The sequence below is a fragment of the Microcebus murinus genome, chromosome 3 (assembly GCF_040939455.1).
Source record: "Microcebus murinus isolate Inina chromosome 3, M.murinus_Inina_mat1.0, whole genome shotgun sequence".
Classification (NCBI taxonomy): Eukaryota; Metazoa; Chordata; class Mammalia; order Primates; family Cheirogaleidae; genus Microcebus; species Microcebus murinus.
The window spans coordinates 80,164,626-80,192,038 of record NC_134106.1 but is presented as its reverse complement, the minus strand read 5'-3'; the positions used below and the strand labels follow the sequence as shown (position 1 = coordinate 80,192,038).

The 27,413-nt window shown below is 41.1% G+C and overlaps 1 protein-coding gene across 1 annotated transcript in view; it reads left to right on the top strand.

Annotated features, from left to right (window-relative positions):
* Window positions 1–17,350, top strand: part of CREG2 (cellular repressor of E1A stimulated genes 2) — a 31,496-nt gene extending 14,146 nt beyond the window's left edge. The window contains exons 3-4 of the mRNA XM_012740524.3: window positions 9,757–9,870; window positions 12,196–17,350. Of these exons, the coding sequence (XP_012595978.2) occupies window positions 9,757–9,870; window positions 12,196–12,343 (262 nt within the window). The 3' untranslated portion in view covers window positions 12,344–17,350. The remainder of the gene's footprint in view (window positions 1–9,756; window positions 9,871–12,195) is intronic.
* Window positions 17,351–27,413: the final 10,063 nt, after the last annotated feature.

The following is a 27,413-nucleotide window of genomic DNA, read 5'->3' as shown; positions in this document are numbered from 1 at the left end:
AATCCCACTCGATCTCCCCAGGAAGGTCCCTTTCCCACCCTCAGTTTCACACCTTTGCCCTTTTGTTGAGACCAAACGTAATCATTCCTTTCACTCTCTCTCAGTTGCAGGTGACAACCAGACTTCTCTGACAATGTACAAAGCCACATGAGGCAACTCATTCCTCTCCCTCCACTAAGTCTGTAAATTTCCCTACATCTCCACTAGTGTGTCTCAAACGGGGGAACCCTCCCCAGGGACATTTGGCAATGTCTGGAGACATTTTGGTTATTACAGTTTGGGTTGGGGGTGAGGGGTGCTACTGGCATCTAGCAAGTAGAGGCCAAGCTGCTAAATATTCTACATTGCACGGGACAGCCCCCACCACAAAGAATTATCAAGCCCAGATGTGAGGTGCCACTTTGGTACTACTGAGTGCCAAAGTTGAGAAAGCCTAGTCTACACCTCCCTTCCTCATTTCCTATCTGGCTGGATACATCAAGGAGATACTACACCTAGTGGCGTGTCTCGGTGGGTTCTCTGGCATTTGATGTGGGATAGTTCATTGTATAAGATTGTCCCATGCATTGCAGGACATTTAGAATTCCCAGCCCTACCCTCTAAATGCAAGTAGAGCCCCTTATCCAAGATGATGTGCCACCATCATTGTATGATGGTGGTGATTTCACCAGGTTGCCCAATCACCAGGTTGCCAATACCTATCACTTAAGGATGGCATACAACAAAATTTTTAAAGTATTCTTTTTTTATTTTAGAATATTACAACAAATTTTTTTTCTGTATTTCAAAGATCAAAGTAAAGTTAAACAAATATTTTAAAGTCATTTGCTTTTGCTTGGTATGTTTATGTACCTTCCTGAATCCTCAAAGAATATAATGTATCCTTTCCTCTAACACTCTTGTTAATTTAAAAATTATTTATTTTTTTAGAGGCAGGGTCTCACTATATTGTGCAGGCTGAACTTGAATTCCAGGGCTCAAGCCATCTCCACCTCAGCCTCCCAAGTAGCTGGGTTATCATTTTCCTTTATCACTGAAAACAAACACGTAAAAATAAAACAGACCTTTAAATATACTAATCATCAATATACAAAGTGTTTGGGAAGGTTGCATGTATTTTTAGAAAAATGAATCCCTTGTAGAGCTCTTACAAAATTATAGCTCCCAAAAGTGTGAGCATAAAAGAAATTATTGTAGCAAAAGGAAGACTGCTTATCTCAAAGGAGGTTAAGTATTTAGAAGACAATCTTTTCATTTAACTGGAAATTATTTGAGTCCAAAATCACTGTCTTATTGTGTCTTTTATAATTCCCCCAGGTCATCTAATCTACCTTTTTGCATTCAAGGTGCTACGATGATCATTCTCCCTATTTAGAAGCATTCTGGAACCCCAATGCAATGGGGTCTATGGCTGTGAGCATGAACCCCACTCCTTAAGAACAGACCCTTTTAATATTTTGGTCCCTTGACTCCTTGGGTTAAATCATCACATATCATATTAGGATCTAGTATAGGAAAAATAAAATGAAAGGTTGAAACAGTTCCTGGCAGGGTGTACAAGCATTTCACCCAGCAGAGGAGACTTGCAGAGCACTGGCTGGGTGCCTGAGCCTTCCCGATGTAGTGGACACAGCTGTGGTCAGAAGGGCAGATGTCACGGTCCAGGACAGCTTCTGCCACCCTCCCCCACGGGTCCTCAAGCAGGAAGGACATCCCTGGACTCCCCAGGTAGCCGCCGTGAATAAGTGGATTGTACTATCTGGTCCTACCCTTGACATGCCAGTCCTCTGGGGTTACAAGATGCCCATCCTGGCAGGACACAAGTGCCCTACCCCAGGGTCAGGGGGAAAGGGGTGAAATGCCCAACAGAATGTCCACTGACCTAAAGGGGAAATGCAGTCAGCACAGACCAAGTCCTGCAGCCCCAGGGTCACCCACGCCAGCAGTACACAAAATAACTAAGCTCGCTCCAACTTCAGGAGGCAGAGACCCCACCAGAACATCCTTGGGATTTCCAGACAGTGATTTTGATTCAGGTAGTGATGTCCCTCCTGCTGTCCCTGCCCCTCTCCTTGGTCACCATGGGATGACTTATCACCACTTCTGGAGGCTCCTGTCTTTTGTTACACAGGGATACTGGATATAATAGGCTTCTGTGAAGGTCTGGAGGTAATAGTGGGGAGGGGTACAGCTAGGCGTGTCTAATAAAGTACAGAGTACCCAGTTAGATGTAAATTTCAGATAAACAAACACTTTTTTAGTATAAATATATCCTAAATATTGGATGGGAGATACCTATACTGAAAAAGAAGTTGTTTAGCTGGGCAAGGTGGCTCACACCTATAATCCTAGCACTCTGGGAGACCGAGGCAGGAGGATAGCTTGAGCTCAGGAATTCAAGACCAGCCTGAGCAAGAGTGAGACCTCCATCCCTACTAAAAATAGACAATTAGCGAGCATGCTTGCCTGCAGTCCTAGCTAACTTAGGAGGCTGAGGCAGGGGGATCGCTTGAGCCTAGGAGTCTGAGGTTGCTGTGAGCTAGGCTGATGCCACAGCACTCTAGCCTGGGCAACAGAGTGAGACTCTGTCTCAAAAATAAGTAAATAAATAAAATTAAATGAAACCTAGTAGTGTAAATGTAGTTCCTGTTTACTATTTTAGTTTCTCCTATGCATCTTAGTTATTTTTACAAAATTCAATATAGATTCAGTTTTTATAGTCACTATGTAGATTACATCACAACATTGTTTCATCTTAACCTGCAAGAACAATTTACAACTCAGCAACTATATTTTTGCAGTGTCCAAAACACCACAGATTGCAACACTTTCAAATGCTACACAATGTTTCCACATAAAGCAATTTACCTGAATACGTGAACATGTCCACTGCTACTCTCTCATTACAACTCAACAGGGTATATAACAAAAACTAGGCAAGTAAAAACAAGTTCCTTCAGTATGGCAAACCACATGCTTTGCTTTACAGATGTACCTTTATCAAGATTTTCATGCAATGGGTGAGAATGAGTTTAACAGAATCACTTCTCGAGATAGCCATTCTATGGTATGTGCCATCTGTGAAAAGAGGAGTTTTCAGAGTCCTCGTGAGGGGAAGTTCCAGAGACTCAGGTTCCACACTCAGGATCAGTGACTTGCTAGAAGGACTCACAGGACTCAAAAGCTCATAGTTTACTACAGTGAGGGGACACAAGACAAAAATCATCAAAGGCAAAAAGGTGCATGATGTAAATCCCAGAGAAACTGGGCATCAGATTCCAGGTGTTTCCTCCCAGTGCAGTTGCATGGGGATGTCCTTAATTCCGCCAGTAACAATGTGTGACAACATGTGCAAAATATTGCTGACCAGGGAAGCTCACCTGAGCCTTGGTGTCCCGGGTTTATACTGTCATTCGGTCAACACAGGCACTGCAGGGCCTGCGTGACTGAGCCACTCAGTCTTCAACCCCCAGAGGTCAAACTGATACAGCACGCAGGGCCTCAGGCATACAGAAACACTCCCATCAGGCAGGATACAGGCAGACCTTGTTTCACTACACTTCACTGTGTTGCGCTTTGCAGATACTGTGCTTTTTACAAATTAAAGGTTTGTGGCAGTGCAGCATCAAGCGAGTCTATCAGTGCCATTTTTCCAACAACATGTGCTCACTGTGTAACTCTGTCACATTTTGGTAATTCTCATAATATTTCAAAATTTTTCATAATTATTATATTATGGTGATCTTTGATCAGTGATCTCTCGTGTGACTATTGTAATTGTTTTGGGGCCCCACGAACTGTGCCCATATACGACAGCAAACTTAATTGATAAATGTTGTACATGTTCTGACTGCTCCACCAACCCTCTCCTTGGGCCTCCTTATTCCCTGAGACACAAAAATATTAAAATTAGGCCACTTAATCATCCTACAATGGCCTCTAGGTGTTCAAGTGAAAGGAAGAGTTCCATGTCTCTCACTTTAAATCAAAAGTTAGAAATGATTAATCTTAGCAAGAAAGGCAGGTGAAAAGCTGAGATAGGCTGAAAGCCAGGTTCTTGTGCCAAACAGTTAGCCAAGTTGTGAATTCAAAGGACAAGTTCTTGAAGGAAATTAAAAGTGCTACTCCAGTGAACACACAAATGATAAGAAAGAAAAACAAGGCCAGTCTCGGTCTATTGTAATCCTAGCACTTCAGGAGGCTGAGGCAGGAAGATTGCTTGGGGACAGGAGTTCAAGAACAGCCTGGGCAATAGCAAGACCCCATCTCTACCGAAAAAATAAGAAAAAATCAGCTGGGCATGGTGGTATACACCTGTAGGCTCAGCTACTTGGAAGGCTAAGGCAGGAGGATCGCTTGAGCCCGGGAGTTTGAGGGTGTAGCAAGCTATGATGATGCCACTGCACTCTAACCTGGGCAAGAGAGAAAGACTTTGTCAAGAAAGAAAGAGAGAAAGAGAGAAAGAAAGAGAGAAAGAGAGAAAGAGAGAAAGAGAGAGAGAGAGAGAGAGAGAGAGAGAGAAGAGAGAGAGAAAGAGAGAGAAAGAGAGAGAGAAAGAGAGAGAGAAAGAGAGAGAGAAAAAGAGAGAGAAAGAGAGAAAAGAAAGAGAGAAAAGAAAGAGAGCAAAACAGCTTTATTGCCAACATGGAGAAAGTTTTAATCATCTGGATAGCAGATTAGGCCGCCAACAACAACATTCCGTTAAACCAATGCTTAATACAGAGCAAGGCCTTAACTCTCTTCAATTCTATAAAAGCTGAGAGAGGTGAGGAAGCTACAGAAGAAAAGTTGGAAGCTAGCTGAGGTTGGTTCATGAGGTTTAAGGAAAGGAGCTGTCTCAAAGAGTGCAAGCTGAAGTAGCAAGTGCTGATGTAGAAGCTGCAGAAAGTTATCCAGAAGACTTAGCTAAGATTATTAAAGAAAAGTTAATAATAAGAAATATTATTAAGAAAGGCCATGCTAAACAACATATTTTCAATGTAGAGGAAACAGCCTTACATCTGAAGAAGATGCCCTACAGGATTTTCATAGCTAGCAAACAAAAGTCAATGCCTGGCTTCAAAACTCCAAAGAACAGGCTAACTCTTTTGTTAGGAGCTAATGTAGCTGGTGACTTTACATTGAAACTAATGCCTACTTACTAATCTGAAAATCCCAGGGCTATTGCACACTTTACAGATTACGGTATAGTGTAAACATAACTTTTATGTGGACTAAGAAACTGAAAAAAAATCACTGTGGCTTGTTTTATTAAGATATTCGTCATTTTATCGTGGTGTTCTGGAACTAAACCCACAGTATCTCTGCGGTATGTTTGTATTTCAGGGACTTAGAGGTTGTCTTCCAGGAGCCGGTGGAGGGCCAGTTCTCCTAAAGACAGGCCTTTCTTTGGAATGTGCAGGGTTTCAGCAACTTAGGCCTGCTGAGTTAACCATTTACTGCACACTAGGAGATGGTGGTATATGACCTACAGCAATGGATATTGTGAAAATTAAACAAGTTGATGCTTGTACATGCTTTCTTGCATCTCCCGGGCCTCCTTGGATGAGGAATTGCCACAAACATAGCCAATCTCCATTTTAAGCCTGAAAAAAAGTACTCTCAAAAGTGTACAGATTAGCACCTGCTTACATTATATATTATTTGCTATTCTCCTAATTTAATCTCTTCCACCACCATAACAACTTGCATCTGCAACAGACTTAGCAAGAGAGGCAGAGGGGGAGGCTTTTGAGGCTTTCGATGCTCACAATTTCAGGAGCATCATCCAGTTCTCACCATCTGTGTGTTAATCTGCTCAGGCTGCCATAACAAAATACCACAACCCAAGGAGCTTAAACAACAGAAATTTATTTTTTCACACCTCTGGAGGCCGGAAGTCCACGATCAAGATGCCAGCAGGTCTGGTTGCTCCTGAGGCCTCTTTCTTTGGCTTGCAGATGGCTGCCTTCTTGCCATGTCCTCACACAATTTTCCTTAGTGCATATGTATCCCTGGTGTCTCTTCCTCTCCTTATAAGGACACTAGTCCTATCAGATCAGGGCTCCATGCCAATGACCTCACTTAACCTTCACTACCTCTTAAAGGCCTAATCTCCAAATACATTCACATTGGGAGTTAGGTCTTCAACATGTGAGTTTCTAGGGCACACAATTCTGTCTGTAACAATCTTCATGACATTGCATGACTGACACCACCACCAATTTAGGCTGTAAAGTCCCAGAGCTCTCCAGCTGCTCCACCCCTTCAGGCTGCTCAAGCCCATAACAACATGGCGGCGGCAGCAGCAGCATTGTGTGAAGGCTCGCTGCATGCCAGGCACTGTTCTACACACTTTATGTGAATTCATGCATCTAATCCTCATGTGGAGGCCCAAAACACAGCACCTCTCTTCCATTCTGATGGTCTAAACCAAGTGTTGGCAATTTTTTTCTGTAAAGAGCAGACAGTAAATTTTTAGGTGTTGTAGGCCATATGGTCTTGTCACAATTCAACTCTACTGTTATAGCACACAGCAGCCGTAGACAGTATGGAAACAAATGCGTGTGGCTGTATGCCAAGAAAACTTAATTCCAGCACACTGAAATTTTAAATTCATGTAGTCTCCATGTATCACATTATTCTTCTTTTGATTTCTTTTAAGCATTTTAAAATGTAAAATCCATTCTTACCTCTCGAGCAGAAAGAAACAGGTGGCAGGCCACATTTGCCCAGCAGGCCATTGTTTGTTTGTCTGATCTAAACCAACTGAGAAATAAGAGAGTAAGGTGGAGGGAACAGCAAAACATCACCTTCAACATTGGTAAAGCCAACATGGAGAACATGGTCAAGGAAACTCCAGAATTAGGGAGACTTACACACCAAGGCTTCCCCAAGCAGGCCTCTTTTTAATGTATGGCACAGAGGGGGAGAACAAAATATGTGCTTTCTGCAGGGAGGTAGAGCTAAGCTACACATGTCCAATGTCTTCTTCCCAATTCCCCAATTGTGTGAGTCTGAGGAGTAGAGAGTCAAGAGTGGTATGCTGGCGGAGTCCTCCTGGTCAGACGAGGAAGAATTCTCACCCCATCTCCCTCAACCAACACTGCATAACACCACTATCATGCAGGAACTATTTTTATCTATTTTTTATAGGTCAGTAAGCAGGCACAGGGAGATGGTTCATGACCCAGATTCCAACCTAGGAGGCTGACTCAGTGCCCACACTCTGGACCACCCCACTGTAGGCCTTTCATGTCCTTCCTCACCCACCAGCATCCCCATACAGCAATGCTCAGGCTTACAAAACGGACAAGAGGATACTTTGCTCCCTTTCTTCTGACTATAACTGACCCCAGGCAAAAGGGAAATGCAAGATGTCTCCTGCTAACTTCTCTCCTTCCATGCTGGAGAGTAATTTATCATAAAGCTTTCTCATCTAGCCTTCGATAATGAAATGCAGTGCCAGAAAATCGCTCAAGGCAATAGACTAAAAGAAGAGAGAAATATTCAATCTAGCTGAAAAAAAAAGAGCTTCTCCATCTTGAACCTGCTCACGTTAACTTAATGTAATTTTATAAATGCCTATAACTTAGAATAGAATCTGTCCATATAAATAACACCATTCATTACTTCTTTATGATGCTCAAAGTACTTTCACATGCATTTGGGCCCTGTGAAGGAGGTAGGCAAGAAATTAATACTCTTGCTTTACAGAAGAGGAAACTGGGGCTTGGTTCATCTGGCCACAGGTCACATGGTAAACAGCAGCACAGAGGCTAGACACTGTGCTCTTCCAATTCCTCAGATACTCAGCACAGCTCTCACAATTTACCTTGTGATAAATTATTCAGCATCAGAGCTTTAACTTGCTAGCTCATTCAATATACTCAGTAGACAGGAATGCCAGAAAAATATTTAAGTTAAGCTGCAGCTGTGAATTCTGTGAGTAAACAGATTTCAAAACATACACTTCCCAACATAAAATGTTCACAATTACATTTTTAAGTGGAAAAAAGTAAGATAAAAATTCCATACATGCAATAATTCCAAATTTATTAAAAAACACACTAATTTTTATTTTCTCCTAAATCTCCTATGTAGAAACTGATTGTGTTTAAAAAAGAAAAAATAGTATTATTTAAAGTTTTAAAATATGACCATAGAATTTATCAATGCAAAAAACAATATGAAGATAAACATTCTTTTAAATGTGTGCTCATAAGTAACAAAAGGAAATCCCCAAGGGTCAAAAATGAAGATAAAACAAAAAACCAGATCCAGAACTTCTCTAGTGAGGTTTACCAGTCAGGGGAAATCAGAGGTTTCGCTTTTTTTATACGATAAGAAAAAGGAAACAGTATCATTTTGGAGTGAGTCAGGTGGAGAGTTAGAAGTTAAGATCCCCATAAAAAATCAGGACCCTCAAGGAGTCACACTTTCAATGAAATTTTGAGAGGCTTTATTCATTTTAGATATTTTTATCTTATAATCAATTCAGAAGAAGTTTTGATATCAGTTTCAGATATTTATTGTTTTTATTGGCTCTTGCTTCTTCCTGTGAATTTTGGACTATGACTTTATCTCACCATTGAGGAAAACTGACACAAGATTATAAAAATGGGGCCATATTCACTCTGTGATTGTAGGAAGGACACCTCAGCAGTGAGAAGGGTGTGTGAAGGCCCCCAAAGGCTGAATTCGTATGGATGAGTGGATCCCAGAGGGGTTGAGAATACGTAAAAAATGCAGTCGATAGGGGCCCACGGACCTGGGGCAGGATCCAGCCCAAGCCCCAGACCCTCCCTAGTGCATTTTTTTCTTCTTCTTTGCATAATGAAAGTAGCACCTCATCATTGTAATATTCAAAGAATTAAGAATTATATAAAATAAAGAGACTTCTCACTCACACCTCATGCTCCTCAAATCCCTTCTATCTTATGCTGATTAAGGACACTTCAGCACAGGTTCTGATAGCAATATGTGAAGCCCTTCCCTGAGCCACCACTGGATCCAGGCAGATGCACTGCACTGCTCCAGGAGTGCCACTCATACTGTCTTCTAAGTGGGTGTTGCCCTTCCCATCCCCCAAGTTGTACAAGGCAGCAACACTATTCTGGACAGTGGCTCCTGGTTAGGGTCTTTCAGAAGCTAGCCTTGGCATGTGCGTTCTTTTTGTAAAAAGTTTTATTGAGATACAATTAGTACATAAAGAACTGCACATATTGAATGTGTACACTTTGCTAAATTTGGACACATGTAAACACCTGTGATACCTTCACCACAATCAAGGTAACAGACACATCCAACACCTCCCAAAGTTTTCTTGTGTCTCTTTGTTTTATTTTTATGGTAAAAACACTTGACATGAGATCTACCCTCTTAATAAATTTTTAAGTGCACAATATCATTTTGTTAACTCTGCTATGTTGTACAGCAGATCTCTAGAATTTATTCATCTAACTGAACTGAAATGTTTTCCTCCTTTTATCATCTCTGTAATTCCCCCACCCTGGGGGAATGTGAACTCCTGACTAGGGCTCTTCAGATGGTATCTAATGCCCTGAGGATGCAGACTGACATCTGACTTACACAAACACACCTATAGCACTGCCTCTGCCTAAGTGTTTGAAAGTAATTACAGACAACATAAAATCCTGAATGCTATCACCAGTAATGTGACTGCTATTTTTAATTTTTAAATTGCAAACTAATTAGTATCACAGGCCGATGTTCTATTTTTTGTTCTAATATATGAAAAATGTTCTTCATGGGCAGAAAAAACATCGTAGACCCAGAAGATCCCCGATGTGTCCGGTTAACGCTCACTGGCCGGATGATACCAGTGTCTCCAGAAGAAGTGGAATTTGCCAAGCAAGCTATGTTTTCAAGGTTTGTACATGCTTTCAAATTGGTTTGCCCAGAAATATATACAGTAATAAAAAGCAGAGGTCAGGGCTGTGCCATTTTATGATGGTGACTGGTCTGAGCTGCCCTTCTTTGGCACCATGCCAAAGCCTGTGTTTTCTGCGGGTGACTAGTGGCACAGCAGAGGCCAGGCAAACAGCCTTGGGTGGGCTGACCCCGCCTTTGGAGAGCACCCCACACTGAGGTGTCCCAGCCACAATGCCCACATACCTCCAACCTCTCACAAGTGCCTTGCCTTGCAATGAAAATAACTGCCTTCCTACTCAACACAGCAAACATTTTCAAACGTCCACTCCAAGCCAAGCACAGTACCTGCTTCACATGCTGGAGTGACGTTTCTCAGGGGGTCTCGTCACCCTTGCATCAGTAGGATGCTAACTCCGAAATACTACTGAATCAAATGCTCGGGAAATAAGGCTCGGCATTTCAGTAATCTAAACTGTAAAGAGCATGGTCCAGGAAACCGGCAGGCATGCTAAGGCCTGAGGACCACTTTGTAGGGGTCCAAATGAGTGGGAGGGCAACGCAGCGGGAGGTCAGACCCTATGCAAGGTGCAGAGGGCGCCTGCACACAGGCTTTCCATGGGTATTGGGTCTCCAAGGTGGAGAGGGTGTCTTTGTAGGGGCAGCGGAAGTGGAGGGTCAGTACTGGAGCATGGGGTGGGGCGGCAATGAAAGCAGGCTGGAAAGAGTTTGTCTGAGTTGGTGGGGGAGCAACATGAAGGCAGGTGGTGAATCGAAGGAGCCATCCACAACCCCACGGAGACAGGAGGATCCTACATGTGGGAATGACGGAATAAGTAAACCTCCTAAGGCGAGTGGAGGCCATGCCCCTCCCTGCCATAGAAGAGGACTACAAAGGCACAAGGAAGAAAACTAGAATAGAATGAATGGGATTGCATATGTTGACACAAACCCAGGGTTTTCAGTACTTAAAGAAATAAATGTAGATGTGTGTGTCTACACACATGCTTAATTCTTCATTTTAGTTTTTATTTTTATTTTTTAAACTCAGCTATCGTTCTCTAACTCCTCTCTCTCCTCACATGTTATTATTAGGATAAGCAGTGACAGGAGGCCAGAGTCTTCACTGGGTTCATTAGGTTCATTTTCTATTTTCCACCTAACCACAGGCCACAGTGTTGAAAATTTGTAGCCACTAGGTAAGGTGGATCCCTCTCCCTCTAACTTCCCACAACCTTATCTTTGCCTTTTTAAAAGCCCTCACTGTCTGTCTTCTCGAGTTCCTTCCAGCTTCCACTCACTGCCTGGGGCCTAAAGCAGGTGCTCCAAGTAAGATTAGGGTTTGTGAAACCAGCATCCACTTCCAGGTACCAAGCTTTGTTCCAGTTATCAGTACAAAACTAGGTTGCTTAAAACAACATCTCAGCTGCATGAGTATCTGAGGTGTTGGGGCATCAGCTGCACAACTTCAAATGGTTTAGCAAAAGAAAATAGCTCTTTATACTGTGCTTTCCATTTCCCCATACATTTATGATTATTTCAAAATAAATTATTTTTTTAAAAGATCATCCACCTGTTTTTGCACTAGCTTTGTTACAAATGTTTTTCCCAGTTTGGACTTGCTTTTTGAATTATGTTTATAATGTTTTTAGATACAAATGAAATTTTTATTTTTATGAAGTTAAAAAAAAAATGTGAGACACAGCCCCTGCCCTCAAAGATTATTTGCATTGTGCTTAGGGGTATGAGTGGGGGAGAAGGCAAGTCAGTAAACAGAAATAGTTGGAATCTCTGGCTGGCTCTCAGCTTGGCTCAACAGTTCCAAGCTTGCTACAGGACTGGAAATCTTCCCATGAAAAGAGTTGTTGCATGGGTTCACCATTTTGTTAGCATTTCATACAGAGATGCATAAAGCCTTTCTTTATGTTTCCTAATAACAACACCGACATCCACTGAGCACTCACTCTCTGCGGGTATTTTACATGTGCTTCATAGTTTGTTTCCCACACTGCCCTGTGGCCCAAGCACCAGAGCATCACCCCACGTAAGGGATGCGGCTTGCAAGTGCTGACAGCCCACGGGCATCACAGCTCACCAGCAGTTGGACTAAGAGTCAAACCAAGGAGCCCAGCTCAGACTTGAGCCTTCAGCCACTTGGGGTAGGGACTACATTTCCTGCCTTCCGAGGTGGTTACGGCTGCCTCTGGCTGATTTAAGCAGCTCTCAGCCCAAATGAGGCCTGGAGTCTGTAGGTCCTATGACTCTGCCCAGGGTGCACTCCTCCGATAAGAACAGCTTTATTGGGATCTCCCTTTATTCCTGCAGGCACCCAGGGATGAGAAAGTGGCCCCGTCAGTATGAGTGGTTCTTTATGAAGATGAAGATAGAACATATCTGGCTTCAGAAATGGTATGGAGGCGTATCCGACATTTCAAGGGAGGAATATTTCAAAGCAGTTCCCAGGAAGGCCTGATGGAGAAAGAAGAAAGGCCTTGGTGTTTGCATTGAAATGGAAACCTTTTAAGTGATGCTTCCAGACAGCTGTTGACCTCTGTCTCTTTGTTGAAGGGTTCATAGCAGCCCTGCCATCCGTATAGCAGATGAGAGAGGGTGAACAGGGAACCCTGTGCTAGATTTGAGATTAAAGTGGTCATTGGCAGATCACCGACTCACACAGTACTTCACATAGATAGTCTTTGTTTATGTTGTATTCAATCCAGACTCAGCTATTTGGAAATCACTGTTGGTTGTCAAAACGACATGTTGAGACTGTTGCCGCTTCATTCTTCAAAAGAATTATGCCTGTATGTAAATGTGATTGCTTTGTATTGTGAGAGTATTTTAGCTGCTTGCTGTGCCAAAAGCAGCCTTGGTTCTAAGATCATTGCAACCACAAAGGAGCTTAATATGCATCACACAGACACGATATTGTATTTAGGGTGAGGGTGGAAGACTGCCCATGGATTACCTATCCTGCATTGTTATATTGGCTAGAATGTACTGGTCACTTACAGAGCTTTTTTCCCCACCGTAATATGAACAACAGCATAAGAACACACAGAACTTTGTGCACAGCCCTTCTGTATATAAGTGGCCCATGGTGGTGCATTAGAGGAGGCAGTAGCTTCAGCATTAAGCTCCCCAGATCCCTGCAGCTCACTCTTCTGGCAAGGGTTCCCCTCTGGCACGCATGAACAGTGGCACCCAAAATAAGAAGCACCTCGTTCTGCAGAGTGTAAGAGGAAAGGAGAAAGTGTGACGCTGGGAAAGCAGAGGCAATGTATCAGAGAAGAAAGGAAAGTCAGGAACTGAGGACCCAGTCCTGAGCCAGGCCCTCCACAAGAGCCATCTCATTTAAGCCCTACAGCCAGTGAGATGCATGTCATCGTTGCTGCTCACACACAGGAAAACTGAGGCTCAGAGAGGCTAGTTCAGTGTCTCAAGGTCTGACTCCAGAGCGTCCTGCACACAATGGATGAAGTATTTCCTAGAACACTTATATTTTTAAGAACAAAAAATTTATTCAAATGCACAGATATAAATTGAACCAGGAAAATAAGTGAAAGCAATTGGAAAAGAAAATGACTAACTTGCCTTGAGATGATTTGTCACTGCTTTCAGGAAAAAAAAAAAAAAAGAAGTCTCTGGAATTTGATTCTTACTACAGATTTAAAATTTTCTACAAATTATATGTAGGGGATCCTGGTGTTTGCAAGACACTAGACTTACCTGTGTATGCTTTTAAGGCCTATATGGACCTATAAGTACAGATCCAAGACCTCTTATAATTGAAACCAAGATAGGATCTAGCAGTACCCAAGTTTTCTGTCTTTTTATAATAGGTACAAACTCTCTTTGGTGGGTTCAGTATGTTGTATGATATAAAAATACATCACTATATATCAGAAATACACATTTTTCCAAAAAAGTGTTATTAATGGTTATATACTTTCATTTAGCAAAATAAGACATGATGAGAATTTGATTTGTTGAATATGTTAAATGCCTATTACTAAAAACATAGTAAGATGCACAGAATTCTTTATTTATCATAAGCCAATTCTCAAAAGAGCTCCTAATGATGGTGATTTCTAATACATAAGAAACAGGTAGCTTTGAAGGCAATTTCATTATTTACAAAGCTTAAGATTATTGCTGCCCCCAATTTAGAGGAAAGGAGGAAAAGCTAGACGAACACACCACATGCTCAAAATAATCCATAGATCAACCTCAAACTTTAATTCTTAGACCATCACTGTCTCCTGGTCCTATCTTACAAATAATGTCCCTAAGCTAGGTTTGCTTCTATAGTCAGGTTCCACTTAGCTCATTAAAAGTCACTGCTGTTTTAAAAGGCTTTGCAGAGTGGGTGCCCTTTATAACCACTGATTATAGCTGTTAATCCACAATATAGGAAATGAAACCTGAACAGTTGGATGATAAGAACGGTGTTGAAATTTCAGAGTTTTAGGCCTGATGGGCCCCATTCAGGCAAGTATGTTTCAGCAAATCTCTAGAAACCTACATTGATTAAAATTTTAAAGGCTGTACTGGAAGTTCTTGACATGGCAATGAGGTAAGAAAAAGAAATAAAATGAAGACAGATTAGAAAGAAAGACAAGTATTCCTATTTACAGATGGCATGATTGCTTACACAGAAAATTTCAAATAATCTATAAAAAAAACCCCTAGCACTAATAAGTGAGTGCAGCAAAGTCTCAGGACACAAGATCAGCACTCAAAAGTCAACTGCATTTCTATGTTCTCACAATGGACTTGTGAAAAACAAAACTAAAAAACATAATTCCATTTGCAATCACTCCAAAGAAAATGAAATACGTAGGTATAAACATAACAAAACATGCACAGAACCTATATGCTGAAAATTTTTAAATGCTAAAGAAAGAGATCAAAGATAATGAAGATACTAAGTTTATGGACTGGAATACAAAATAGTGAAGATATCAATACTCCCCACCCACATTAATCACTAGGTTTAATGTAACTCATATCGAAATCCCAGCAAGGTCTTTGTAGACAAGCTTATTTAAAAAGTTACATGGAAAGGCACGGGCTTTGGAATAGCTTAATAGCTTAAACAATCTTGTAAAAGAAGAATAAAGTAGGGGAAATTACTCTATCCAATATAAAGACTTATGTAGCTACAGTACTCAAGACAACAGAGCATAGATACATATATCAGTGGAACAGAATAGAGAATCTAGAAATAGACCCACACAAATATGCTCAACTTATTTTTTTTTTACAAAGGTATAAAAGTAATTCAACAGAGGGAGGACAGTCTTTTCAATAAATCTGCTGGAGCAAGTGGACATCCATAGGCAAATAAAATGAACTTCAAACTAAATTTAATATCTTATACAAAATTAACTCAAGAGTTTTCACATCCATAAACACAAAATGTAAAACTATAAAAATATAGAAAAAATAGAAAATCTTTGGGACATAGGATTAAGCAAAGAGTTTTTAGACTTGACACCAAAAGCACAATCCATGAAAGGGAAATTTGATAAATTACACTTGATCAAAATTGAAAACTTTTACTCTACAAAATACCATATTAAAAGAATGAAAAGATAGGCTACATACTGAGAAAAAATATATGCAAACCAAATATCTGACAAAAGACTACCATCTATTCTAGGATATACAAAGAACTCTTTCAAAACTCAACAGTTAAAAAAATCAATTAGAAAATAGATAACATGAGCAGGTATTTCACTGCAGAGGATATTCAAATGGCAAAGAAGCATATGAAAAGCTGTTCAACATCGTTAGTCATTACGGAACTGCAGACTAATACCACAATAACATATCACTATACACCTACCAAAATTACTAAAAGAAAAAGAAAAGGATATTTGTGACAAGACTAAATGTTGTCAAGGATGCAGGGAAACTGGATATACTGCCGGTAGGAATGTCAAATGGAGCAGCCACTCTGAAAAACCACTTGGCAGTTTCTTATGGAACTAAATATGCAACTCTCATACCAATTAGCAATTGTACTCCTGGGCATTTGTCCCAGAGAAAGGAAAACTTATGTTCACACCAAAACTTGTACATGAATGTTCATATCAGCTTTATTCGTACTATTCAAAAAGTAGGAACAACCAGATGTCCTCCAACAAGTGGCTAGTGAAACAAACAGTGGTACATCCATGCCATGGAATACTACTCAGCAATAAAAAGGAACTAATTACCAATACAGGCAACAGCTGTTATTGTGTGTACAGAGAATTGTGCTGAGTAAGAAGAGTCAATCCTAAAAGTTTATACGCTGTATGACTGCATTTATAGAACATTTTGAAATGCAAAACTATAAGAATGAATAATAGATTAGGGGTTGCCAGGAAGCAGGGGGGAGAATGATAGAGATGGGTATAAGTATAAAATGATAACACAAGAGATCCTTGTGGTGATGGAAATGTTTGGTATCTTGACCGAATCAATGTCAAAATGCTGGTTGTGATATTGTACTATAGTTTAGCAAGATGGGGGAAACCAGGTAAAAGGAATGTAGGATGTCTTTTGTATTATTTCTTACAACTGCAGGTGAATCTGCAATTTCTACAACTGTCTCAGAATCTACAGTTATCTGAGTAAAACGTTTAACAAAAACAAGATTTAAGGCTTAGTTTAAACAAGGCATTTATGCTATCTCTCTTGTTAATCTCTAATAAAATAAGGAATTGAGCTATGGGCCAAAACCTAGCAGAAAAGAGGCAGCATTTTTTTGTTAACCATTAATATATACATTTGTGAAAGCAATGTACCACTTCTTTTAAAGTTTTCTAAGAAAATAAGAACTTGAGAAATCTGCTGTATAGATTTTATATGTGAGGATATCTTCAAGTTTCTGATATAAATATGTTGGGTAAGCTAGAGGTGTATATAAGTGCCCACGTCTGTTCATAATGATTCTCCACTGATTTTTATAGCAAGAACTGTATTTCCAATAATCTTCCTCTAAATATTCTGGGAAAGAATTCTTCTTTTGTTTCTGTGAATAAGCTAACTAAAGTCCCTCTGGACCACCATCTTTTCATTTACAGTGACAATACATATCCATGATTTTGACATGTACAATATAAATCTGATGTTAATCTGATCTTACTTGTTTCAATATGCCTTGTATATACTGACTATTTGTAAGAGAGTTGTTTTTTTGGTTGAAAGGTATTTCTAATATTTTTCCAAAAGGTCTGTATTTCTTTTAAATAACAGAACTATCTAATACTGTTCTGAAAATAAAACCTCACTAGCATGATTTATTGATGCTTATTTGATTGCTGTAACAGCAAGTCAATTATTGTAGAATGACTTGTAATGAAGTTACAGTTTGTGCCATGTAATGCATGTAGAATGTAAAATCTGTTTTCAAAACTAGACCTATTTAGCCAAAGACTATTTCACTCCTGATATGATTTCCGTGCTTGATTAAATGAAACTATGATAATTATATGTAGTCATTTCATGTAATATTACAAATTTCTCTTATTATATTTCTAAGAAAATGGATACTATTATGATGACTCAGCAGTTAAAATTTCCAATAGAAGGAGAGGAATTAGCTGGGTGACTTTTGTTGACATGGTGACTTTTGTTGACATGAATACATCTAATTTTCAGACTCGAAAATATCGATGTGGCCACACTTTAGTGTTCCCACTCTTGAAATATTTGCCAGTTTTAACACAGTTGTTACTCCTAGGAAAAAGCACATGTTCCACGTGTGAAAACATGCACAGGGTTACATGTAGGGTGTGGCAAAAAATGTCATGTGCCCATGAGATCAATCCTGGGTGGCTGCAGCTTCCACAGACCACCCAGCAACACCCTGGCTCTCCAACCTATTTTTGTCCTCCACTTAGGGTGACCAATTGGTCTGGTTCATCCAGGAACGGGGGGTTCCAGGCCCTAAGACTTTTCAGTGATAAGGTCAGGAAAGCCCTGGCAAGCTGAGAGGAGTTGGTCCCTCTCCTTGGACTCCACCCCAGCCCCCCATGTCCTGGGCCACGCCCTGGAGCAGGCCATGCCCGGGGTGACCATCTCTGACCACACACCCAAACATCTCCAGCCACACCCCTGTCCTTCAGCCCTCTCTCCCCAGCTGCCTGAGCACCAAGTCTCCTCCGATGACCCATGTGCTCAGGAAAGTGACCAGCAAGAGGATGGGATTACAATGGAGAACAAGGCCAAGGCCCTGCCCTTAAGACACTTATGGTTTATAAGCAATAAGTAAACAGCACGTTTTTACGTGAGATAACCATTCTGTAGATTCAGCACTCCATCACTTCAGCCAGTATTCTCAACATCCCCACTTGTTTCCCTCAAGAATCACATGGCAAACTCTAGCCTGGATAAATCCAGTGTTCACCTCTGCAGCTGAACATTACTCACATGGATTGCTTCCACCTTAAACCCAAATTTCCTATGGCAGCAGCTGCCCCTTCCTCCTCCTGCCTCACCAACTGGGCAGTTTCCTAGGGCAGAGCTCCCCTGCCCAGACACAGGCAGGACCATTCCAGGCTTACCCAAGGTAGAGCATGTGTGATGGAAGAAGGTGGGAGTGGGGGGATTTAGGGTGTTTTCTCAGAGAAGCTGGCAGGCCACATGGTAGGCATGAAGGCGGGAAGGAGGGGAGGAAGGAAAGCAGTGCAGGCAGCAGGCGGCCCTGCCAGCTACAGCAGGGGACTTGAGCCCGTGAGTGGGCAGGGCTGGCAGGCCTGACGCTGTCAGCAGTGAGACATGTGAACGCCAAGCAACTCAGTGATGACAAGGCCCAGTCAAGGCAGGGACAACCAGACAGTGAAGGCGGCCAGAAAAATGATGGCTGGTGTCACATCTGAAGGTGTCACAGTGAAGGTGATGGAGGGGCCAGGCCAGCAGGGAGGAGGTTAACACAGCAGCCATGGGGCTGGAGGAGTGTCATCCCGCTTGTCAATACCCTAAGAGTTAACTAATGTCCTGAGCTTCAGAGGAGCAGGGTGGTTGTGTTTTGCTTTATTGGAGAAGTAATGATTTGTAAAGCACTGACATCGCTTTAAAATGGGCTGACTGAACTTGAATCCACTGCTTCCTAGCTTTGTGGATTAGGGGAAGGAGCAATGCTCTGACTGTCAGTTTTCTGCTGTATCAAATGGGACAATTAGCATGCAGTGCCTGGCACACTGCAAGGGTTGGGGATTGTGGCCTTCGATGACTTCTCATTTTCACCTGGTACAGAAGGTGTCCGTCTCCTCAGCAGGCCTGGGTGCTGTCAGAGGGGCTGATTTCGCACGGGGCTGGGCTCCCGGCTGTGGCGAGTGCCAGAACTGGCTGCAGAAAGAAGGGACAGGTCACCCCGTGGGCTTTAGGACTCAGGGGGTACCTTTCATGGACACGCTTCCTTTCCTCCCTCCCTTCTTGCCCACTCACTGGGGCCTCCCATCCTCCTGGCCACCTCCAAATTACTGCTGACTTTCCTCCAGAGTTTCTTGCTTACTTCTGGTCTTTCCCAAACCTGGCCAGTTTCACTGCGGCCCAGGCAGAGTCTCTGCGCCACCCGGTGGCTCCATCTGCAAATTTCACATTCCCCAGAACCAAGAATCTGCTGTGAGCTAAACTTTTTTGCATACATTACCTCATCCGTTTTACACCCGCCCTGCCAGGAGGAAGGTGCGTTAGGTTTTCTCATGGGGAACCTGAGGCTCTGCATGCTCAGACCAGCGCCCGTGGGCTCCTGGGGCCAGGCAGGCGGGTGAGCAGGTATAAAACCCAGGACGGACTCCAGCCTCCTTCCCTCCTCTCAGGGCATTGGGGGTTTCAAGAAGAACCCAGGCAGATCTATTTTCCCCTCCTGGGGTTTCCTTCTCTTCTTCTGGTTCTCAGCACCTCACCCTCTCCCCACTTCCGAGAGCGGCTGTCCCTGGCAGTGGTCTCAGGCTCAGGGAGGAGCTGCTTCCAGCAGGTCACAAGGACCATGGATCAGTGGAGAATTTACTACGTGGCAGGCCCATGGGAAGCCTTTATGAGCTGTGTCTTACCAAGTCCTCACGGCCACCCTGTGAGGTAGGTCCTCTTATTCTCTTTAATCGGTGAGTGAGAAGCCTGCCCTGAATCACACAGCTAATAATTAATTGGTGCACCGCACCTCCCCCCCCAAGTAAGCTTAGATTTCAAAGTACATGCTCTGAACTACCACCCAGTAGTTTGGGCTTATTTATGTGTTTTTCAGTACTCAATTGTGATTCAAATTTTGGTTTTGATTCTATAACACTTAACAAAAACCACAACTCCACTGTGGACTCCTGCTGTCCTCCAGCTGGGGCTTTGGCCCCACCCCTGGGCCTGAGTTGCCGCTTGGGTCTTTTGCTGGGCCAGCTCTGCCAGCCTCTTTGTAGCTAACTCCCTGCATGAAATCCCTCTTTCCTCAAAATATCTGGAGTGTTTCTGTTTTCCTGACTGGCCACTGACTAACAGAACCTTCTAACATAACAGCAATTTTCATGCGTCGGTCTCTTACTTGCTCGGGAATGAAGGCATTTGTTCTATCATGACCATATCCTCTCATTTTCGATGTCATTATATAATATTTTAATTACTTCTAAAAACAGGCTCTGGATCTGCTTATATGAAAGACACTTTTTAGAGAATACTTTTGAAAGAATCATGTCGTTCACCTAGAAGTGTTTGGGAACAACAAAACAGTATGAATGTTTTGGAGTTTTTCTGTTTGGTTCGTAACATAGCAATTATTTTTTATTGTATTCATCCATGGTGTACTATATTCTGCAAAGTAGCTGCCGATTTTTTTTTTTTTTTTATAAAGACCCTAACAGGGGCTGGGCCCAGTGGCTCACGCATGTAATCCTAACACTCTGGGAGGCCAAAGTGGGAGGATCTTTGAGGTGAGGCGTTTGAGACCAGCCTGAGCAAGAGTGAGACCCTGTCTCTACTGAAAATAGAAATATTAGCCAGTTGTGGTGGCGCATGCCTACAGTCGCAGCCTCTCAGGAGGCTGAAGCAGGAGGATCACTTGAGCCCAGGAGTCAGAGGTTGCAGTGAGCTAAAATGACACCACTGCACTCTAGCCCCAGCAACAAAGCAAACCTCTGTTTCAAAAAGAAAAGAAAGAAAGAAAAAAACCTAACAATTCTACCTCCAGACATTTTATTGAGAAATTAAAAATTAAGTCAGACTGAGAAAAGAAAAATCTTCCCTCCATGAATCGGACCAGCATAATAGATGAAGACAAAGCCAGCTGTAAAATTAACTGGAAATGTTTCTCTCAAGATCATGCTACAGTTGTAAAATGTCCTAAAAAAAACCAAACAAACAAACAAACAAACAAAAAAAAACCTTGTCAGTGACTTCTGCTTTCTTGGTCAGTGAGAAACTTTGTTCTAAAGTTAGGCTGTCAGAAACGTTGCTGCTTGAAATCAAATCGGTAAAAATGAATTATTACATTTTGCCTGAAAGATCTGAGTCTTTCACTATCCAGAAACAGCCTCAATTTCCCAGATACAGGCTTCAAACTAGGATTTCTAGACACAAGCAGACCTATATCTAAGGTAACTTCCTCATTTCCAAGAAATAGGAAACTTTGCAGTTTAGACTCCACACTGAGCCCTAACCTATATAGCCTGTTAGCCTTGATGCCATCAAGACATTGCTTCATTTAAATCTTACTCTTCCCCCAAATCACATAATAACATTCAATCTTTCTTTCTTTGGTGAAATGCCCAATAGTTCCACAGAAATGCAGTCTTCCTCATTTATAAGAGCCAATCAGGCCTGGCTTTGTTGGACTCCAGGTTTGTCCTAAGGGCCTTTGACTAGGACAGTATCTGCAGACCTACATACTCCCATTTCATAAGGGACACTCCACCCTCCTTCCTAACCACCAGGGAAGCTGAGCGATTATTCAGAATTGTTTTGATGAGCACACAAACAGATCAAAAAAGTAGAATGACTGGAGGGGGTTATTTACCTAAGTTCAGAAATAGGCAATAAGTTCATGTTTATTCTCCAGCCAAAAATGCAGCCAAGTTGCTCTCATAACCCAGATGTAGTGGCTCACTCTCCCTATCCTACGGGTAAGTGATATTAAGCATTTACCCATCACTACTATTTATTAACAATTTTTCAGTACTTTAAGAATGCACAGCTGGTAGAAAAAGAAGCTTCATAAATAAAATGCACATTCTTATACAACATCGAGACTGAGTTATGCCAACCAAACTGAGTTATGTTTAGTTGGTTATATGAATAAATGTGAGTAGGCTTAACTACTTAAAAGAATAAGATTTTCACTATGAGTCACAAAACAAGACCCAATAAAAACAAAAAGATTCAGAAGGACTAAAAATAAAGCCAGGAAAAAGGTATACTAGACTAATAGAGAAATAAGACATCTGCACTCAAATATTTATAGCAGCACAATTCACAATTGCAAAGATGTGGAAGCAACCCAAGTGCCCATCAATGCACGAGTGGATTAATAAAATGTGGTATATGTGTACCACGGGGTACTATTCAGCTATAAGAAACAACTGTGATATAGCACTTCTTGTATTTTCCTGGATAGAGCTGGAACCCGTTCTACTAAGTGAAGAATCCCAAGAATGGAAAAATAAGCACCACATGTACTCACTAGCAAATTGGTTTCACTGATCAACACCTAAGAGCGCATATAGGAATAACATTTATCTGGTATTGGGCAGATGGGATTGGGGAGGAGGGTATGGGTATATACATACATAATGAGCGCCATGCACACTATCTGGGGGATGGACACGCATGAAGCTCTGACTCAAGGGTGGAAGGGGGGCAAGGGCAATATATGTAACCTTAGCATTTGTACCCCCATAATGTGCTGAAATTAAAAAAAATTTTTTTTTCAGTACTTAGGAAATTTCCTGGTTTTGTTCTGATTGTTATCTTTGGACCTAAGCTTTTTTCCTTCTTCAGTGTCTAATGTGCTATAAACTCCATTCACTGTATTTTTCATCTCTAGAATTTTGATATGTGTCTATCTTCCATGCCTCTATTTAACACATTCAATCATTTCTCTTCCTTCTTAAACATACTAAATAAAGTTATGTTAACTATTTACTTTTCTACTAATTCTATCATCTTGTCATTTCTTGGTCTGTTTCTACTGATCCATTTCCTCCTTACTCTAGGTCTTATTTTTGTCTTCCTTTTTGTGTCTGGTAATTTTTAATTGGATTCCAGATATTTCCTTTTTTGGAGTACTAGATATGTTTGGATTCCTATAAATATCCTTCACCTTTGCTCTGGAATGAAGTCAAGTTAGTTATAAACAGTTTGATCCTTTCAAATCTTTTTTTAAGGTTCATTGGGTGGGACTAGAGCAGCCTTTAAAAGTCTAATGGCTTTAAAAGTCTATGGCTCATGCCTGTAGTCCCAGCTTTTCAGGAGGCTGAGGCAAGAAGATTGCTTAAGCCCAGGAGTTTGAGGGTGCAGTGAGCTATGATAACACCACTGCACTCTACCCAGAGTGATAGAGCAAGACTCTGTCTGGAAAAAAAAACAAAAACCCACCAATCTAAGGCTAATGTTACCCTATGCTACTGAGCCAATACCCCTTGAGTACCCTGTGTGCCATAATATGAGGTTTCCATTCTGGTTTGTGGATACAGGAACAATTCCTAGCCCTGTGTGAACTCCAGGGATTGTTTCCTCTAAGCCTTTCAGATGATTCTTTCCGTAACCCTGGGTAGTTTCCTTATATGCATGTACTGATCAACACTTAGGGCTAGAGAAATACCCTCTGCAGATCTCCAGAGAGGGGTGTGTGTGTGTGTGTGTGTGTGTGTGTGTGTGTGTGTGTGTGTGTAGCTCTTTCCTCTCTGGTACTTTGCCCTGCAAACTCTAGCCATCTTGACCTCCTGAGACTCCAAATCATCTCCTCAACTCAGAAAAACCAGTGGCCTCTACCTGGGTTCCCCACCTTTGCGCTGTAACCTGGAAACTCTCTCCAGACAATAATCTGTACAAAGAGCCCACCTTGTATGCCGCCCCCACCCCCAGCTGGAATCATTGTCCTTCATTACCTAAAGCACAATGTCTGTAAACCATTACTTCACATATTTTGTCTTTCTTGTAGCTGTTTCAAATGCGAGAATAAATCCAGTACCTGTTACTCCATCCTAGTAGAAGCAGAAATCCCTTGTACTTTTTTAAGTGCACTTGTACCCGTTTTCTTTTTTTAACTTTTCCTATCTGGTTCATTTTTAAAAGTCGGTATTCTTTAAAGCCCACCTATTGTGTACAATAACCAATTAGCTTATTCTATTTTCCTTTCTTCTCCCATATGCTCATTGCATTATTCCTACTTTGTCATAACATATAACATTTGTACATGAGTCCCCATTTTTGCTTTAATCTTAGATTTATGCTTATAGATTTTTAAACATGCACCACCAATCGGTGTGCCACAGTTTCCCCAGTCTTTCCTCAAAGTAGATGGGTACAGATTTCTCTAAGTTATTACAGTTGAAAACTATGTTTCTTTAGCCTTGATATTTAAAGGAAAGCTTGGATGGTATAAAACTCTTGCCTCACATTTTCTTTCATTATTTTTTTTTAAATGATGTGCATTATTGTTTTGTTTGGCATCAAATTTTTAAAGCCAACATACAGACTAATTCCTTTGCTTTCTTATGTTATCTGATATTTTTTCCTGGGGGTTTGGGATTTTAGCTTTTTCTTTGAAATCTAATAGTTTTCTTAGGCTATGTCTCAGAGGTAATACTTCTGAATTAATTTTCCCAGTGCCTGGTAAGCCCCTTTAATAGATAGATCTTTTAAAATGTTTTCCTGCCATTCCTGTCAGTCATCAAATTAATACTCAAATCCTACAACTACCCAGATAGTTACCTATTTGAATTAGAAAAGATCAACTCTTTGAGTTAAGATTCATCATCTTGAATGCTAAATGGTAGCCTATATTATTTCTAACTAACAACCTAAATGTCGTGTGGAGAAGCTGACTATAATAAATGTCATTAAAATGAAAACAAATTTTTATCACTTTCCAGTATGCTTTGTAATTGTCAAGGGAAACTAGTTTCTTTTTAATAACAAAATCAAGTTGGAATTAGCTCAAGTTACCTAACATTGTTTGAGAAGTTCCGGGATACTATCTTAACTTTTTAAAATTATGAAATAGCCGGGCGCGGTGGCTCACGCCTGTAATCCTAGCACTCTGGGAGGCTGAGGCGGGCGGATTGCTCGAGGTCAGGAGTTCGAAACCAGCCTGAGCAAGACCCCGTCTCTACTATAAATAGAAAGAAATTAATTGGCCAACTAATGTATATATATATAAAAAAATTAGCCGGGCATGGTGGCGCATGCCTGTAGTCCCAGCTACTCGGGAGGCTGAGGCAGAAGGATTGCTTGAGCCCAGGAGTTTGAGGTTGCTGTGAGCTAGGCTGACGCCACGGCACTCACTCTAGCCTGGGCAACAAGCGAGACTCTGTCTCAAAAAAAAAAATAAATAAAAAATAAAATAAAATTATGAAATATGTCAACATATAAGAGAATATAACAGACATCATATTCATGTAAGAACTACCTAGATTTAAAAGATGTTAACATTTGGTTCGGATCTTTCTTTTAAAGAAATAAACGGATACTCCTCAATCCCTTTTTCTCTCTCTCTCTTCCTTTCCCAGTGTTCACCAGTAGGTGACAAGTGTATCACTCCCACACTTCTTTTCATACCTATCCAAACTCTGTGTGTACCTCCACACAGTATATAGTATTGTTTTATGTGCTTTAGAAATTACTGCAATAGGAATCACATTTTTTTTTTGAGACAGAATCTCACTGTTGCCCAGGTAAGTGTGCCATGGCATCAGCCTAGCTCACAGCAACCTGACATTCTTGGCCTCAGGCGATCCTCCTGCCTCAACCTCCCAAGTAGCTGGGACTACAGATATGCATGCCCAGCTATATTTTTCTATTTTTAGTAGAGATGGGGTCTTGCTCTTGCTCAGGCTGGTCTCAAACTCCTGACCTCTCAAGCAATCCTCCTGCCTTGGCCTCCCAGAGTTCTAGGATTACAGGCGTGAGCCACTTCGCCTGGTCAGAATCACATTGTTAGTATCCTTTTGCAACATTATGTTTTTATGACCTATCTCTTTTGGTATGTGTGGCAGGCAGAATAACAGCCCCCGAAAGAGGCCCATGTCCTAATCCTCAGGATCTGCGAATAGGTTACCTTACATGGTAAAAAGGACTTTGCAGATGTGATTAGATTATGACTCTTGAGATGAGGAGATTATTCTGGGTTATCTGGGTGGGCCTAATGCATCACAAGTGTCCTTGTAAGTGAAAGAGGGAGTCAGGAAAGTCAGAGTCCAAGTGATGTGATGTGAGAAAGACTCAACCATGGGCCACTGCTGGTTTTGAAGATAAAAGAAAGCCCTGCACCAAGGGACATGGACAGCCTCAGGAGCTGGAAAAGACAGGGAATGGCTTCTCCCTTAGACCCTCCACAGAGGAACACAGCTGTGCTGACACCTCAACTTTAGCTCTGTGAGAACTACTTCAGAGTTCTACCCCCAGAACTAGAGACAATAAATCTGTATCATCTTGGGCCACTGAGTTTGTGGTAATTGGCTACAGCAGCAAAAGGAAAGGAAGACAGTACTTATCAATGACAAGTCAGTTCTCATAAAAGATGAGTGAAAGCTGAAAGACAGGATCCAGATTAAAACAAAACTGAGTTCACGCAAATGAGGTGAACTTTGCTCAATTCAATTAAATGAGGTAACTCTGATTTTTAAAAAATAATAATGCTAATTGACTTTTATTCTTTATGCCAGAGACCTAAAGTAGTAAAAGTGGGGAGAAATGAAAGTCTGATGTATAATAGTTCCCCCTGAATACAATAAAAAGAGCTCTTCTTGCTACAAACTGGCATCACAATTACAAAAATATGATTTTTGATAAAACAAACAAAAAAGGACTACATATTTTGAAAATTAAAATCTACATTAAACATAAAATATAATTTTAAAAAGATATATATTCTACCAATACATGTAAATTTAAATCGCCAAACAGACTTAAAATGATAATCCTTATAATTGAGCATTAGGAAATATTCAACATATGAAGAAGAGCAGTGCTCATTCTGTTAGACATTATTTTCTTCTAAATAACTTTATTTTGGAAAAAGAACAATCTGCTATATGTAGAGGCAGGAACTGTGAAAAATAAAATTAATAAAAGAGTGACTTTCAGAAGTATTTACATTCATGTCATTATATTCCATTGTAATTATCTTAACAAATCTTGGCAGAGTTTAATTTTTTTCCAAAACCCCTTTTTAAAGATTTTATGAAAGCTTAAAATTAGCAATTTTTTGAGTACTCATTAAAAAGTATCTTGAGACTTCTGTGCATTTTTCATAATTGATCCTTTTGATGTAGTTGGGTTAAGTAGCCAGTGCAAGTTAAGCTCATCACATCTTATTTCATCTATTATGTGACGAAAAATCATAA